The sequence below is a fragment of the Triplophysa dalaica genome, chromosome 2 (assembly GCF_015846415.1).
Source record: "Triplophysa dalaica isolate WHDGS20190420 chromosome 2, ASM1584641v1, whole genome shotgun sequence".
In the NCBI taxonomy this organism is placed as follows: domain Eukaryota; kingdom Metazoa; phylum Chordata; class Actinopteri; order Cypriniformes; family Nemacheilidae; genus Triplophysa; species Triplophysa dalaica.
The window spans coordinates 19,226,185-19,242,206 of record NC_079543.1 but is presented as its reverse complement, the minus strand read 5'-3'; the positions used below and the strand labels follow the sequence as shown (position 1 = coordinate 19,242,206).

General features: G+C 38.0%; 1 protein-coding gene across 1 annotated transcript; it reads right to left on the bottom strand.

Annotated features, from left to right (window-relative positions):
- Positions 1-10,291: 10,291 nt before the first annotated feature.
- Positions 10,292-13,240, bottom strand: uchl1 (ubiquitin carboxyl-terminal esterase L1 (ubiquitin thiolesterase)). Its single transcript, XM_056731282.1, has 9 exons — positions 13,079-13,240; positions 12,956-12,967; positions 12,385-12,513; positions 11,956-12,091; positions 11,344-11,429; positions 11,179-11,226; positions 11,004-11,073; positions 10,849-10,907; positions 10,292-10,724 (listed from the first exon to the last, which is right to left on the bottom strand). The coding sequence occupies exons 1-9, from the start codon at positions 13,109-13,111 to the stop codon at positions 10,641-10,643; spliced, it is 657 nt and encodes a 218-aa protein (XP_056587260.1). The 5' UTR covers positions 13,112-13,240; the 3' UTR covers positions 10,292-10,640.
- Positions 13,241-16,022: the final 2,782 nt, after the last annotated feature.

The window sequence follows — 16,022 nt, the reverse complement described above, 5'->3', positions numbered from 1 at the left end:
AAAAATTGACTGAAGAGGTCTCTACATCCTAAATGGCTCTGTGAAGAAAATGGGTCGGTGCGCATCATTGGATGGGAAGTCTTTTCAACAGATTCATGGCGGGATTGTTTTTTTTAAATAATTAACAATTTTGATACTTTTTTACAGTATATTTTGAGAATGTAGTAAGTTGTAAGTAGGAAATGTAGGTAGGTGGGTAAGTGGGTGGTTGTTTGGGTTAGTAGGTAGTTAAACAGATGCTAGATGGAACACTCTTTAAATTATAACAGCACTTCTGTCTTATTGTTATAATAACTACCTGAGCCTTGTTCACAAAGGAATCCCGGTGAAGGGAAGCAAATAAACGCTTAATGTTTTAACCAAGTGAGATAGAACCTCTTTAAAAATAAACTTCAACCACTCATTGCTAATGCTAGAATCCGAAGGAAGGTTGTGCATCGACTGTGTTCTTCCACAACCAGGCACTGACTGCACAATATTTTGCGATCTTTAACAGCACGTTTTTGCTTGCTCGCTCTGTCTGGTCCCTAGCAACTTGTGTTACTTCAGTACAGTCTTGCGCGAACCAGTGGGCCAGATGTAGTCATTGATATCTTTCTGTGGAGGCGGTGTTCAACCTATAGATAGGTGCATTCATGGACCTGGGGTTAGCCCTATTGGCAATAAAAGTTGTCATTTCAGTAACAAGGGCATTTTCAGTTCTGACACTTACAGGATGTTCACTTGAATACGATTACCTCTTATATAACAAAAGCTTGGGTTAAAATTGAAGCATGACACCTTTAAATCACCTGTACTGCATTTTCATTTTTTTAATGCTCTGTAACAATCTTACTTGTAAGGCAACTTTTTGGAAGAATATGTTAATCTTTAGTTGTTTGACTGACACATGAGCTCATTTCAAGCCCTGAGGTAGGGTCACATTTCATTAATATTTTTTTTCTGTCCTCTCCTTCACTCTTTCGAGTCACATTGCTCATATTTACGCATTCAAAGCATGCAGATAGAGCGATGACTAGCCACATCCCCGCGGTTCTGGACTGTAAACCTTCTTTGAGTCAGTCCCAGCCTGAAGAAATAAACTTGTGTTTAAATTCTCTGTTCACAAACCAGCTCAAACCAGCATTGGTCACGTAGGTCTTTATTTATTATGAACCCTTTCATCACTGTACACCTTGCACCTTCTGTACTGTGTACACCTTCATGTCCATGCCCGTGTGATCTCTTGACTGAACTGCTGCAATGAGCATCATAAACAACCAGATCTCTAAAAAAGAATCAAAAAGTTACAGGTAATATGGTGAACACATGTTGTTGGATCAGTTACCAGTACACATAAAAACGTATACTTTACAGATTACTCAGGATTAAGGTTTTTACCCTAATTCGACCCTAATTCGAATTACCTTCGTGCAGGTACAGATCTGCTATTTTTGTTGATTTTAATCAAAAACAACTTCATTCTGACCTTTTGAAATTTCACTATAGCGTAAACAGTGTTCTTTTTATCTTACTCTAGAGCTTAAAGTCCTGCCAACATCTACAACACATCTTGTTGGGAATTACTAGCTTTCATGTCTTTAATTTTGAAGAAGCACGTTCTTTTGTCAGGAGTCTTAACCCATTTTCCAATCTTCCATTGATGTCTCTACACTGTCTCGGGCTCTGTTTCATGTCCGCCTGATTTTGGCTGACAGATTGCATAACTAGACAGATACGCATGATGTGCCATCCGGGTTCTCAATGAAACATCAGTTCAGTTGATAAAGCAAGTCATCTTATAGCCTCCAGACTATTTATACTTATACACAGCTTTACACACACGCTTGTAGCTAAACCTCACCACAGTACCCTCGGTCTTCTCATTACCACAAGAAAGAGAGAGACAGTGAGGGAGATAGAATTGAGATTAGTTCAGTAGAATCTTTAGTGATATTTAGAGTCATGCAGCAGAAAGGCAGCTGAGCCCTTGCAGCAAAGGCTATAAGAGATTCCCTTCTGCAGCCAAATGCAATGACTTCATGAATCACATGTTTATTCTTATGACAAATCAATCTGTGTTGGACTTTAGATAAGCATCATACTAACATCATTTGAATGCTTCAGGAAAACCTCACCTTCATGCATCACAAAAATAATTTGATAAGATGTGTAAATAACGTAGGTTACAAACCATTTTAAAAAGAAGAGACAAAATGATGGCATAGAAATCATATCTACAATAAATACAAATGTCAATCCTTCATTCAAGACACAAAACTTCACAGTAATTTTTCACCTGTCCTGCACCCCACATCCGATCATTCCACACACTCGATCATTCATGCTACAATGTCGCCCTCTAGTGACAATTAAAGAACAAAAACTGGGTTAATCCATGACGAATTAATTCAAACCATTACAAAGGATTGCACGTCTGCAATACCTTGGCTCTAAATATATCAAAGACAATTATACATATTGAAGCAATAGAAAAGTATATGTATGAGGGATATTTATTTAATAGCCTACTGTGTTAAGTTAAATGAAACATTAAACGGACCCTGTTTAGATGGCAAAGAATAAACAGCATACATTACACCAATTATTCAATTCCAGATGAAAAAGAAAACAGCAACGTCTGTATAGCCTACTCATCTGGTGGTGTTTGATGGATCAGTGGGATGCCCCTGTCTGTGTCAAATCTGTGTCTGTTGGTATTGGTCTGTCACATACTTCAATTAAAAAGAAAAGAACAGAACGGACTCACCAAAAGCCAGCTCCGGACCAGCAATGGTTGCCAGAATCGGCTAGGCTTTGGATATGGGGATTTGGCCAAATTTGGGCTGAGAAATGGCAACTTTGCCACATTCGGCCCGACTATGGTCTATGGTCAAGTGCTGGCGTTATTTTGAGTGAGTTGTGCCCATACTCGGGCTAGTTGAGGTCTGAGTGTTGGGGTGGACAGATCAGAGACTGCGGCACAGGGTATAAGGTAAATAAACTTTTCAGAATGGGTTGCCTTTTAACAATGCAGCAAATTTATTTCACGTTGTAATAAAATGATTAGCATGAGTGTGGCACTTAATCTCAAATATTTTTTACTTTAGTGAGAACTAAATAGAAGACAATCCATAGGAGAAAAAAAAACATAAATAAATTAATAAAAGTCTCGATTACCCAACATTTCAATTAACAATATTTTAGCTGATTGAAGACTTGCTCTAGTTCTAGCTTGTATAAAGTATAATTCTTATTATGAGAGTAATTTTTCCCATTATTAATAAGCATCAATATGATATTAAACATCCAGATTTAGATTCATATTTACAAAAGAAAAAAATAAAATGTAATGAACATGACTCCCATAATCAATATTCTAGATTCTTCATTCCCAACCTGAAAGAAAGTAAATAAGGGACCATGTTTTCAAATATTTTTTAAATGGACAAATTCCTCTTGTAGTATAATCATTGAAAAAGACTGCCCGTTTATTCTCAGAAAAAAATGAAGATGTAAATATTTGATTCGCAATATTGAATTGCACTTAAGAATATTCTTAAGGACTTTCTGTTATTTATCTTAAAAAAGTTTTATATTTTCTTTTAAGGACAGTTTTGTAAATCCGGCGTGTTTGTGTGTGAATTATGGAAGAATCTGATAGAACTTAATTGATAGAGCTGCAGTAGTGTGTGCTGCTTGCATGCCAGTGAGTTACAGTATGCTGGGAAAGGTATTAATATTGTTGTTGCTGGTATAGAAAAGCATTGTTGCAATCATGTGGTGTAAATCCTGTATGGTTGAGGATGTGTACAGGTGGTATTGTCAGGTTAGGATCTTAGTTTGTAACTTGTCAATGTAAACCTGTATATGATAGAGGTGTTTCATTCACATATACCCTGTAGGCTAAATTAAAACTCTATTGTGCGCATGTTTGTAAATGGGGGAACTTTTACCCAGGGGGCTCTGAATTCTAAATCTGGGCCTGAGTGCTTCTTTGAGCCTATTTTCAGCATAAGTAAAATACTCAAGTACTGTTAAAATCAGATACTTTTACTGAAGTTGTTTTGGAATTGGTGACTTGTAATTTGTAATGGAGTAATTTTTCCTGCAAGGATGTACCTTTACTTAAGTATGGTTCAGGTATGCTACTCTCTACACCTCAGGGTTTGAAATAAACACCCACCAGACAAAGACAAATATCAACCGAGTCGGCAACTGCAGTCAAATTAATTGTCAAATTTATTGGTTTCTTTTGTTAATAAATTAAGTTCATTCACTTTGCAGGGAAGGTTAATTTAATCCAAATCATATTTAATTTAGCCTATTGCGCAGCTTCTGCACATTTCTGACTCAAACATACCCACCATGCGGCGTCATTTAGCGGTCCGCAGCACCTCGAGAGAGAGTTGACTGCTCTGTTTGCTTTTGAATTGCTCTTGCAGTACTTTGATGTCATATGCTAGGTGGTTCTGCACACCGCCGCATAAAGTCGAACAATCCTATTTTCATTGAAGCACCACGCATAACCTTATTCATGTGCTTATGCTCTTAGCATTAAACTGTAATGGCATCATTTGGAAAAGGGTCACTTGCCCACTTCAGGTTGGTGGAGAGTTCCTGCCTCAAGTGGAGGAGTTCAAGTATCTGGGGGTCTTGTTCACAAGTGAGGGAAGGATGGAACGGGAGATTGACAGACGGATCGGTGCAGCTTCTGCAGTAATACGGTCGCTGTACCGGTCTGTCGTGGTGAAGAGCCGCACGGCGAAGCTCTCGATTTACCGGTCAATCTACGTTCCTACTCTCACCTATGGTGATGAGCTGTGGGTTGTGACTGAAAGGACAAGATCCCGGATACAGGCGGCCGAAATGAGCTTTCTCCGCAGGGTGGCTCGGCGATCCCTTAGAGATAGGGTGAGAAGCTCGGTCACTCGGGAGGAGCTCAGAGTAGAGCCACTGCTCCTCCACATCGAGAGGGGCCAACTGAGATGGCTAGGGCATCTTTTCCGGATGCCCCCTGGACGCCTTCCAGATGTTCCGTGCATGTCCCACCGGGAGGAGACCCCAGGGAAGACCTAGGACACGCTGGAGGGACTATGTCTCCCTGCTGGCCTGGGAACGCCTCGGTGTCCCCCCAGAAGAGCTGGAGGAAGTGTCTAGGGAGAGGGAAGTCTGGGCACCCCTGCTTACACTGCTGCCCCTAGACCTGTCCCAGGAAGAAGCGAAGAAGATGGATGGATGGATGGATGGATGGATGGCATCAGTTTCACCTCATCAGTTCAACACGCGAATAGATCAGAACTCAGAAGTGAACAGGATGCCTTCTAGTGTGTGAAAGTGTGCATGTGCAAATAGCCATCTTTGTTGGATCACTCATCTGTTTCCGACACCTGACCTGACACCGGACAGATTGGTCCCTAACCCTAAAATATGTCATTGTGCTGAGGAAAGAAAATGGGATGGGTGTGAGCGCGGGTGTTGTGGGTCCATGAGGATGCTTTGAGATATTATGTTGTCCAGTCCTCAAGCAAGGTTGAGGACCACTGTTCTACTGGACCACTGTGACATATTGGGTAAGTATCTGGGTTATAAACATTACACTGGAATATATTCCATGTTATATCCTATTATTTTAACACACACATCAATTAATTGTCAAATGACAAAAATATTATTTAAATAACTTGTAAATCAGTTGTAAAGCCAGTCAAGTTATTTTGTTTTGTTTTTATTCTATTATTAATACATTTTATATCTGATCAAATCTTCTTAATTGATTTTCATGGAGATTCTTTACTTTAATAAACATTTACATCTTACGAAACAAGTTTGAAGTGGAACTTTGATTTTGAAAAAAACGGCTTTGATTTTTAAATAAATTAACGGGTGCACATTTCAGGACATGCACACTAGCTGTAACATGCAACATGTAGTGACAGCATTTAGCGGGATTTTTATATTTGTTGTTTGAGAATCATTTAATATGTAGAATTGAAATTTAATTAAAAAATTACTTCTGTATGCTATATCCAAATAAAATTCTTTAAGAAATGTTGATTTTTTCTGCCATCATAATCCCTTGGCAGACATGGGCTAGCTTACCATGTCGGCGGGATCCATTACCATAAGCGTAATGGGTACACCCATCTAAGGCTACGAAAACAGATAGAAGATAGAGATAGAATACCCCTGGAGTCTGGAGTGCGGGGGTGCAAGATGACTCATCAGTGGATCGCGGCAACAGACCTTACCTTTCAATGACATAATATGGTTCCACACACAGGTCAACTGAAATGAAACATGATATTAATACAGAAACACTACATAGTTCTTATATAATCAAGATAGATAAGTGCTCTAATAAAATACATTTGGAAAATAATGCTTAAATAAGAAAGAAGCAACTGTCTGACAGTTTATGTGTTTTGGTGAAGAGGATAGTGATACCTGTAAATAACTACATGGCATAAAAACACTGGTTGATCACGATGTCTTTACAAATTAATTAAAAAATTAAGTGTTAATATTATAGTAATGTTTTCCTTAAACAGCTGCTGACAGAAATGATTTTATTACAGTGTCAGGCTGATGATCAGGACTTGAAAAATACACAAAAAGACGGCTTCAGCTTACATCTGACAAGAGAGGGCCTGAAAAAAAGCAAATTCTTTATACGGTATTTCAGATGTTAGTAGTATTTACATGAGTTACCATTCATGCCTTCAGTCTGTTTATAAAATCATTTTCTGTTCCTTCTCTTTTCTCTTTCTGTCAGTCTGTCCTTCTTTTAAGGTACACTTACTTGAGGAGTGTCATTATGTTTTATCGATCACTTCTTTTTGTCTATTGAAATGTTACAATAAATATTTAAACATATTTTTCTCATATTTCTCTGGTGCATTTTTACACAAAAGAAGCACATGAAAACACTTACAGTAAAGTATGACACTTGAAACCTCTAAAATAGCTTGTTCTTTGCATAGTCTATTTCAATGTTTGTGAGGCTTTAAACAAAAAAATATTTAAATAAGGGAGAAGTAAATTATCTTAAAGGGGTGATATTACATGGCTGAAATGAATATTATGTTTTTTTTAGATGTAATACAATGTGTAGGCTCAAAAACGCTGTATTTTCCACATGCCTGGCATGTTTGCATCTCCACTTTGCCCACCTTTCTGAAATGCGGGGATTTTTTTTACAAAGCTCATCACTGAGAGGTGTGCTATGATTTGCCAGTTAACCAGTGCGTAGTGATTGGTCGAATAATGCAAGCATGTGACAGAAATGAAACGCCTCTTACTATATTTGAAACATCAGGTTCCAAATCAATTGTACTGACAGTATTGACTTGCGTATACATTTGGGCGGTCTTAGTTAACTTATACCACGAACTGAGGCTTTTCAGGCAGGTCTGGGTGAGCATTCACTTTTAGAATGCATCTTTTATTCCGACACTTTAATTTTGCAATATAATGTGTCTTATAAATGTGTGGGCAACTTATGACACAACAAATACATGTAAAACAGGTGTTCGAACCATATGATCCCTTTAATAAAATGTTGTTTTGTTGAAAAACATTTTAAAAGTGGCTTAAAGCTGGATTTTTACATGATACGGAATGTCTAATACACCTGTATTCGTACTTAAAAATAAATTATATACTTAATTTAGGCAAAAAAAGGTTTGTTGTTCTTATTAAACAGATGAAGATTTGCCAGCTGAGTGTACAGTTTATAGATGGCATGATTGTGGCCCTGTGTCGGCTCACTTTAAGTCACCCCGACTCGGGCCAGGGAACTTGGGCCGATTCTGGCATGTCATTCATATCAACATACACCATCATTTTTTAAACCATAGGTCCAGTCCGGTGAATGCGAAATAGGCCTAATTTGTGAACGATAGCCGATTATTATTAGGAACGTGCACGGTCTTGAGCGACAGGCGAAAGTAAAAAGTGTTGATTTTGGACGAATTTGAGGTTTCAAAAAAATAAGTACATTAAGCCCTCACCTATCCCGCACCGAATAGTGTTTAAACATCTAAAATACACAGTGTTTGATCCTGATATAGGCCTACAGACATAATCTGTTAACTATGTTTTAAGTGGATGTTGGATTAACTGGTGGGGGGAAATATGTGATGCGAAACATTTTAGATCCTTGCAATGCAATACAGTAGATATAGGCTATAAAAGCCGCCGGTCTCGATCTCAATCCCGGTTTGGGTCGGGGACCGGGGCAATGTAAACAACTTATTTTATAAAATTCTATACCCAACTGCCAATGTGTATGTTGGCATTTTTATGTGCGGTGTGATTTGGCTTTATGACAGTCAAACACACCTGCAACTGGGTGAAATGTCTAAATTAGAGAAAACGGTTAGCTGATGGCTAGCTGATGGTTAGCTGATGGTACTTTGTTGGCCTGTCTCCTTTAAGCTGTACCTGTGAGTTAGTTGCATTTCACATTTAAACGTGTTCAGAGTGTGAGCAGAAGGATAGGCCTACAGTGATTCTTCTGTTGATCTAAACAAAATGAAAAGAGATTATTTTAAGGTGTTGGCCAACTGTAAGATGTCAGTGACAGGCAGCAAGGGAAGTATCCATGAGATTTCCTACATGAAACGTGACATTTAGGCCTCTAGAAGACTGTTCTTTGAAGGGAAAGCTGACACCTTGAAACTTTTTGAAGTGTTTCTGCCAAAAATAGCAGGAGTGAGAAGGGAGAATGCAGAGAAAACCACATTTGGCTGTGGGTGGCCATTGGCTGGAAGTGTAAGTGTGATGAGAACTTGATGCTAATGGCTGGCACCAACAGCAAATGTGACTTGGCATTGAAAATGCTGGAGGAGATTAGAACGATTTATAGTGTTGTGTTGTGTTTATCCGTTTACTCTCAGGTGCCCCATGGAGAAGTATGTGGGTGAGAGTATACAAACGTGAGAGTATACAAACGTTTTGGCAGAAGGAAGATTGGTAAAAACATGAAAATCAACTGTGAATGTAAGAACAAGGTCTAGATGGATGTCTGCTTTGAATTATTGTGCAGAGGGACTGTGGGTTCAACAAAGCCATTACATACAACAGGGAATTCAAATTCTTGCATCAGTCACTCACCCTCATGTCATTTCAGGCCGATACAAAAGGAGAAACTTTAAAGAATACTGATGTTACTTTTTGTACCATAAAATAAAAGTAATTGATGGACTGAGTCACTAAGCTACTTATATAGGGAGCTCAATACTGACACCCTTAGGAAAAGAGGAGAATAGCAATCCAAATTCAGTAGCAATAGCAATTCAGTAACAATCTTGTGGGATTCAAATGTGTTTTAAAAGTGGAAAGAAAAAATATTTACATTCCAGAAGTAAAAAAATATTTTTCATATATGTCAACAGAACTAAATATTTGAAAGAGTAATTGTGCGTCTGCCCTGTAATGAATAAATAATGACAGAATTGTCATGTTTATGTGACATTCATTTGATATTGCTACAACAAAGTATTTATTAACTTATTGTAGTGTGTTCTTACCAAAATATCTTTTTTATACAACAATAGGCCTTTTTCACACTTTCGGGATGTCCGAAGAAAAAGCATTAAGCAAAAAATTTAAACCCGGACGTTTTTTATAAATCCGGGCTGTTTCTCTCCAAACAGTGTTTCAAGTTTAATTTATAATATTAATCAAGCACTGCTATGAAAATACCAAAAACATTGTAGAAAGGAAATAACTCCAGAAACATCCTGGAGTTTAAAATTGCACTTTAGAATGCTTCTGCACATTGATTGGGTTACAATTGTCTAGTCTCTCTTTAAAAGAGCACTTGTGTACCTACTGCCAGAAAGATTTACATAACTAACGCTGAACCGGATATACCCCCTAGCATCCGTGAAAAAGGCCTTTGTAACTCCAACCAAAAGCTGTTTTTTTTATTAAAAATGCTGAATTTACAGTGTGCGATTAGTTTTTGGTTTTTAAAAAAACAAAGCTGAAAAAAAAATGCACTTTAATATTTTTAACATGTTGTTGGATCATTTGTTAAATAGCCGTTTCCCCATACAAGTTACTGTCACCAAATAATGATGCATAGACCATATTATCAATACCCTGGATCTGAACATTTGAGACCATGAGGGGTCATGGATTGATAGGATAGTTAGAATGTTATACTCGATCTTACTCGAACGTTCAATTAACCCAGTTTAACATTCTAAAGATGGCCATTTAGGGCCTAAATACAAACCCACTAACCAACTGAAACATTGGTGAAGTACGATCATCTCAAAAAAGCACACTCAAAACAACAAAGTAACTTATAACTGATTTTATTTTGCGCACACATTCAAGCCAATGAGCTCATGTTACATTTCTGCTCAATATTGCTCCAGCTCAAAATTCACTCAAAAAGAAAAATGCAATTGAGGTACATCAAAAAAAACACTGGTATTTAAAGACAGAATATTGATTTTAGATAGAGAAACTCAATTAAATATGAAATTAAACTAAAATTACAGTAACTCGCAGTCAAATAGGCAGGCAGTTTGTATAGCATGTATCAAGGGGAGGTACAGGCCTTTTGTGCTCTGGATAATACGTATTAACTGATTGAACAGTTTTGCAGAATTGCTTGTGGTTCAGCTATGTCATCTGGTTTATTTTCAGGCTTTGCAAAGAGCCACAGCAGAGAAACGCACCTCCCCTTTCTCTCGCTCCATAAACTCACGGCACACCCTCGCTGCATCCTACAGAGAGATGAGTCAAATCATTAAACGAGTCATCTGACGACGTTATTTTGATCATAGCAAATTCATAAGGGAAACACTTCGAGAGTAAAACAAATGTCCATGCAATGAATAAAATGTTTACCAGGACAAAGCTTTCTGGCTTTGTGGCTCCATGACTCACAGGTCCATCAATTCTGCCATCTGAGGAATTTTTTGTGTTCAAGTCATTAGCACTAAAACTGATACTTGGTCCTAATAACAATCAAGTATAAAACATTTTAAATCATTTTCACTTACCCAGCTCATAAAGCTGACCATTTACATTGACAAATGTAATGAAATGGAAGTTGACTTTGTCTGGCGCTGGCTTTTAGGATTTAATATAATAAGGGGAAAATATTAACATTAACAAATTCATCCAGTCTCAATAAAAATCCATTACTACAAGTGTTCAATGTAAATTTTGTCTTACCCGACACTGTCCCTCATCAGCAACCGCATCATGAGTTTCCTGGAAGGCCTGAAATAAATTTTCAAGATTACACAGGGCCTTTAAGGGCCTTTTAAGATTCACAGGCGCTTTGTTTTGACCAATTCTGTACATAGTGTAGTTCAATTAAAGAAATGGCTATCATACCTTATTTTTCTCAAGTTTCTTGGCTCTTTCTGCAGCAGACATCCCCGAGGTGGCATCAAGAAAACTCTTCAGTGCAGAATTATTGTCTACAAGAAGTGAATGAAAACAATGTAGCTTTCTCATCTAAAAAGCATATTTTATGGTTTGGTTTTATTCATAATTCATTCAAAAAGGCAGGCCTAACATCAGAAATCTTTGCGTTTTATTTTTATTTAGCTTAACCGGTCTGTGTGGGCCAACTCAATCCTTACCTTAGCCCTAGTCAGGCTAGGACAATATCAAGCATCTGTTAGACAAATCAATACAAATATCCTCCCAGGGTCTCCATTTTACTTCAGAATTAGACCCAGAGAAAGAGACCTAGTCTCTTTATTGGCCAAGCGTGTGCAAACACACAAGGACTTTTTTGTGGGTTTTTTGAGCACTTGGTACATGCATATATACATGACATGAAAAAAACTGTTAGAACAATTAGTAAGTATACAAATAATGTTGTATACAATCTGGAACAGAGGATTTATGTAAATATTTGTGCATTTACAGTATATTTTAGTAGACCACACATTGGTATACTTTGGTAGACATGCATATCATGTGAACGTCTCAACTGACCAAAATCAATAATGTCCTGATTGTTCGCCACAGCATGTATCAAACCCACAGTTCCACACGAGTTGACCACCGTTTGTTTCAGAAAATACACGCCTTGACCGTTGCCAACTGACTGTTTGGAACGGAATTCCTCATGCTGAGACACAGACAAAGAGGTGGTAAGAAGGTCATGTCACTTTTTACTAATAAAATTGTTAAAGATTAACATTAATGTATTATGAATTGTCGGAAAGCAACTACACTTCTATAATGAATTATTTTTGAGTACATAATGAACAATTTGACCCAACATCGTTACATGCTTATTCATATACTAAGGTATATTACAGATATTGTATTCTTAAGAAAAACTTGTGTTCTTTAACGTTTCCCAGAATAACGCATCATCTCCTCGTGCGGGACCACGCCCGCTGTTCTGTGTGCGCGTACCTGTTGCGTTAAAGGAAAGAGCAGCATCAAGGCACAGCAGGGTGAAGGCACCCCGGACAAAGACTCATCCTCTAGACCCAGAACATCAACATAACGCCAACTTGAACCAACGCCCAGCTTACTCAATACCTTAAGAAAATTGAAATAAAATCGTGTTGCCAGATATCATAAGACACAACAGTCGTTGATGATGACACGAGATGATTTAATAGTTTTCTTCTATTAGGCCCATGTAAAAAAAAAGTGTCCCATTCAATACGTATGTAGGAGCCAAATGTATGTTTCGCAAATTAAGTATTAAATGAAGTGTTCATGGTCAAACGCGTGTTAAAAACTAAAATGAATAAGTTAAGTAGCCTTCTTATATTATGCAAAATTATAACTGATTGCAAGCATGCATTACTGAAATAAGGATGCGTGGTATTTTTATGCAGGTGAAAGTGGGTAAGCCCACGCCCTGTCGTTTCACAGTCGGGTCCATGAAGATTTCACCTCATGACACCACAAACCTACCGGGCAAACAGCCTCACCATCAGCAGCATCATCTCAGCTTATGACTCAGCGAACGTACCTTGTTCAGCATCTGAAAGCAATACAAACGCACAGATGTCGGACAATAACAGACAAGATGAAGCGAAAGCATACAGTAGACGTAAACTAGCTAGCGAAGCTAAATCATGAAATAACGATAAACCTCTGGGTTGATTTCCATCGGTTTCCACTCCATGCTTGCAAGGGTCTGAAAGTGCCACTCCTCCGAGAGTTCTATGACAAGGCGCCGCCTGAGAAACACGAAGGCGCGTAGCCGCTCACGAGGATATTTATATATCCGACCGGTCGTATTCCATTTACACAGAAAATAGGGGGTTCCGTTCAGACACAAGACGTGTTTACGTTTGCCGGGGACGCATATTCACAAAATAGGGGAACTTTTATCATGTAGTTAGTGTTGGAAATATTGCAGGATAACACGGAAGTGGGGGAAACGGGATACACTTTTGTAGAGATTCTCATGAAATAGATTGCTCCACCATCGGGCCATATTCTGGAAGCTGCCAGAATTTTCAAGTCATCATCGGCAGCTGAATCGCTTGATTTAAAAAAACAATAAATCTGATTGATTTCACTGTTTAAAGGAGGATTTTATTGTAGTCATGCCTTATTGTACTAATAAATATTACTTAAGTAAAGTTCTGAATAGAAAAAATCTGCTAATTAACACTCCGAATTAAAACACAATTTATTTAACCAGACGCTTCTTTGAGAGGGGTAGTTTGAAATGATGTACAGGAGGTTGAGGGCTATTATTTTCTCCCAGTCCATCTGTGCTTCAAGCAGTCTGCGAATTTTCATATGAACCTAAAGTCAAAAGACAGAGTAACTAAAATGCTTTAATTGGAACAGAAATTGAGCATAGTTTATTGACAAGCTGGCCATAAAGCATAATATACACTTTTTTTACTTTTATTTTCATCTTCGGCCATATAGGGGCGATTTCCCGGATAGGGATAAGCTGTAGTCTAATAATCAATATTTTAAGGACCTAGATATCCTAATTTAAAGGTCTCATGAACTGACCTTGTTTATTCTGTTATATTGTTATATGAGGTCTAGTAATGACGTATGCATGATTTTTCCATTAAAAAACATAAAAATCAAGAAGCAATAGGCTATTTTCTACACGGGTTTTGAGGCCAGCTCTGCAAACGCTCGGTTTTAATGGGCATGCCCCATTGCAGACTATATAAATAAACGCCCACTGCATTGATTGGACAGCAGTTTGCGTAGTTGGAGGCTTCTGTGAATTTGGTTCGAGAATTAACATTACGTTATACATCAGCACCATTAACAGTTTTCGCACGGCATTAGTATTAACTGGAGACCTTCTGTGATTATTTTGTTATAAATGACCTCCTCACATCAGTATTTCATGTGATGCATTCGCACATTATGATTTACTCAAATTGACTGACTTATTTCCCGGATGTGATGGCAAGGCTTTGCGTACAGTTTGCATAGCCTATAGTTGTATGGTGTTTAATGATATATGACCGTATATCATTCAACATTTAAGACCCGTTATCCCGAACCGGACAAAAGATCATCGCGATGGTGGGTCTCAAATGTTACGAGAGTTTTCCATGATAAATAAACAAACTTGGAGACTCCCGGTAACTTACACCCAGTGTAAGTTACTTACCTACTTAACTTATCACCCAGCACCCAAAATAATACCAATACACTTCAAAGCAGGCTCCATTATTCACAAATGGTGGATAAAACCTTGAAAAATGATATATGAGCCCGCCAAATTTACAGAGAGGCCGATTCCCAAAAGCTTAAGATCAAAGACAACCTCTGCAAGTATTACAAATGACTAAAGGTCCCCAGGTAATACTTATATTGTGCGAATAGTGTTCAGGGCACATCAAGTGATTTCTAACAAAGCATAGTGATGCAAAGTACAAAAATGTTTTACTCACGTAAGATAGCTGCGCCATTCCTATCGGATCCAATATTGAAGGCAAAGCACTAGCTGCTTTTTAATTTTTGTCATTCCACAAATTCAGTGTCGACCTCTGCCTTGTTCATGAAGGAATCCTCGGAGTAAGGAAACGAGCAAACATTCCATGTTTGTCCCACATGAGCTGGATCGTCTTTAAAAATAAACTTTAACCCCGCATTACTAATATCGGAATCCGAAGGAAGGTTATGCAGCGACTGTATTCTTCCCCAACCAGGGGTGGCACAATATTTATCTATCTTTAACGGCATGTTTGTTTATAGCTATCTCTTTCTATGGTTCCACGCCACCTGTGTTACTTCAGAATTGCCATGCACGAACCAGTGGTCGGGGCTAGAGAACTAGTAGTTGATATTTTTCTGTGGAAGGGGTGATCAACCTATCAATGTCGTCATAGATAGGTGCATTCCAGAACCTGGCGTTCGCTGGGCCAGATGTAATCTCCTTAACAAGGGCGTTTTCAGTTCTAACACTTACATGATGTTCGCGTGAATACGATTCCCTCTTATATAACAAAAGCTTGGGTTAAAATTGTGATTTTAATTCATGCCTCCTTTAACCAAGGCCTAGTCCGGGGTAAACTAATCTTTAAACGGGAAACATAGAGTATACAGAGTTTATTCTTTCTAATTTATTCAAAACATTAATTTGTTTTACAACAACCTTTTGAATATAGTAAAACTAGTCATTATAAACAACTTCTTTGGTGATTGATTTAACAGTTCTTTCGTAGGGCTGTACATACACAAACCATGCGAAGTTTGTGAAAATAATCAGTCAAGTATAAAGTCAAAGTTTACAGTTAATTTCAACAATAGACTTCTGTTTTAGTCCTTTGTTGTATTTCTTCAATGCACTTTTTGTATAGCTTCAACGGCAGAAAATTTGATAGACACGGTCAGCATTCCACATGCATCCATTTGTAACTAATTGTCAATGGCTTACTATCCCAAAAAGTGTTATACTAGTCTAATGTGACTCTTTGCGTATTTGATTATTCTTAATGTGTTGCCTGGCAAATACTGGGTCTGTTTGTCTATACATAATGATATTATCTGTTGTGTTGACCAATAGGGTGGGGAACTACATTGCATCAGATATCACAAAGATAATG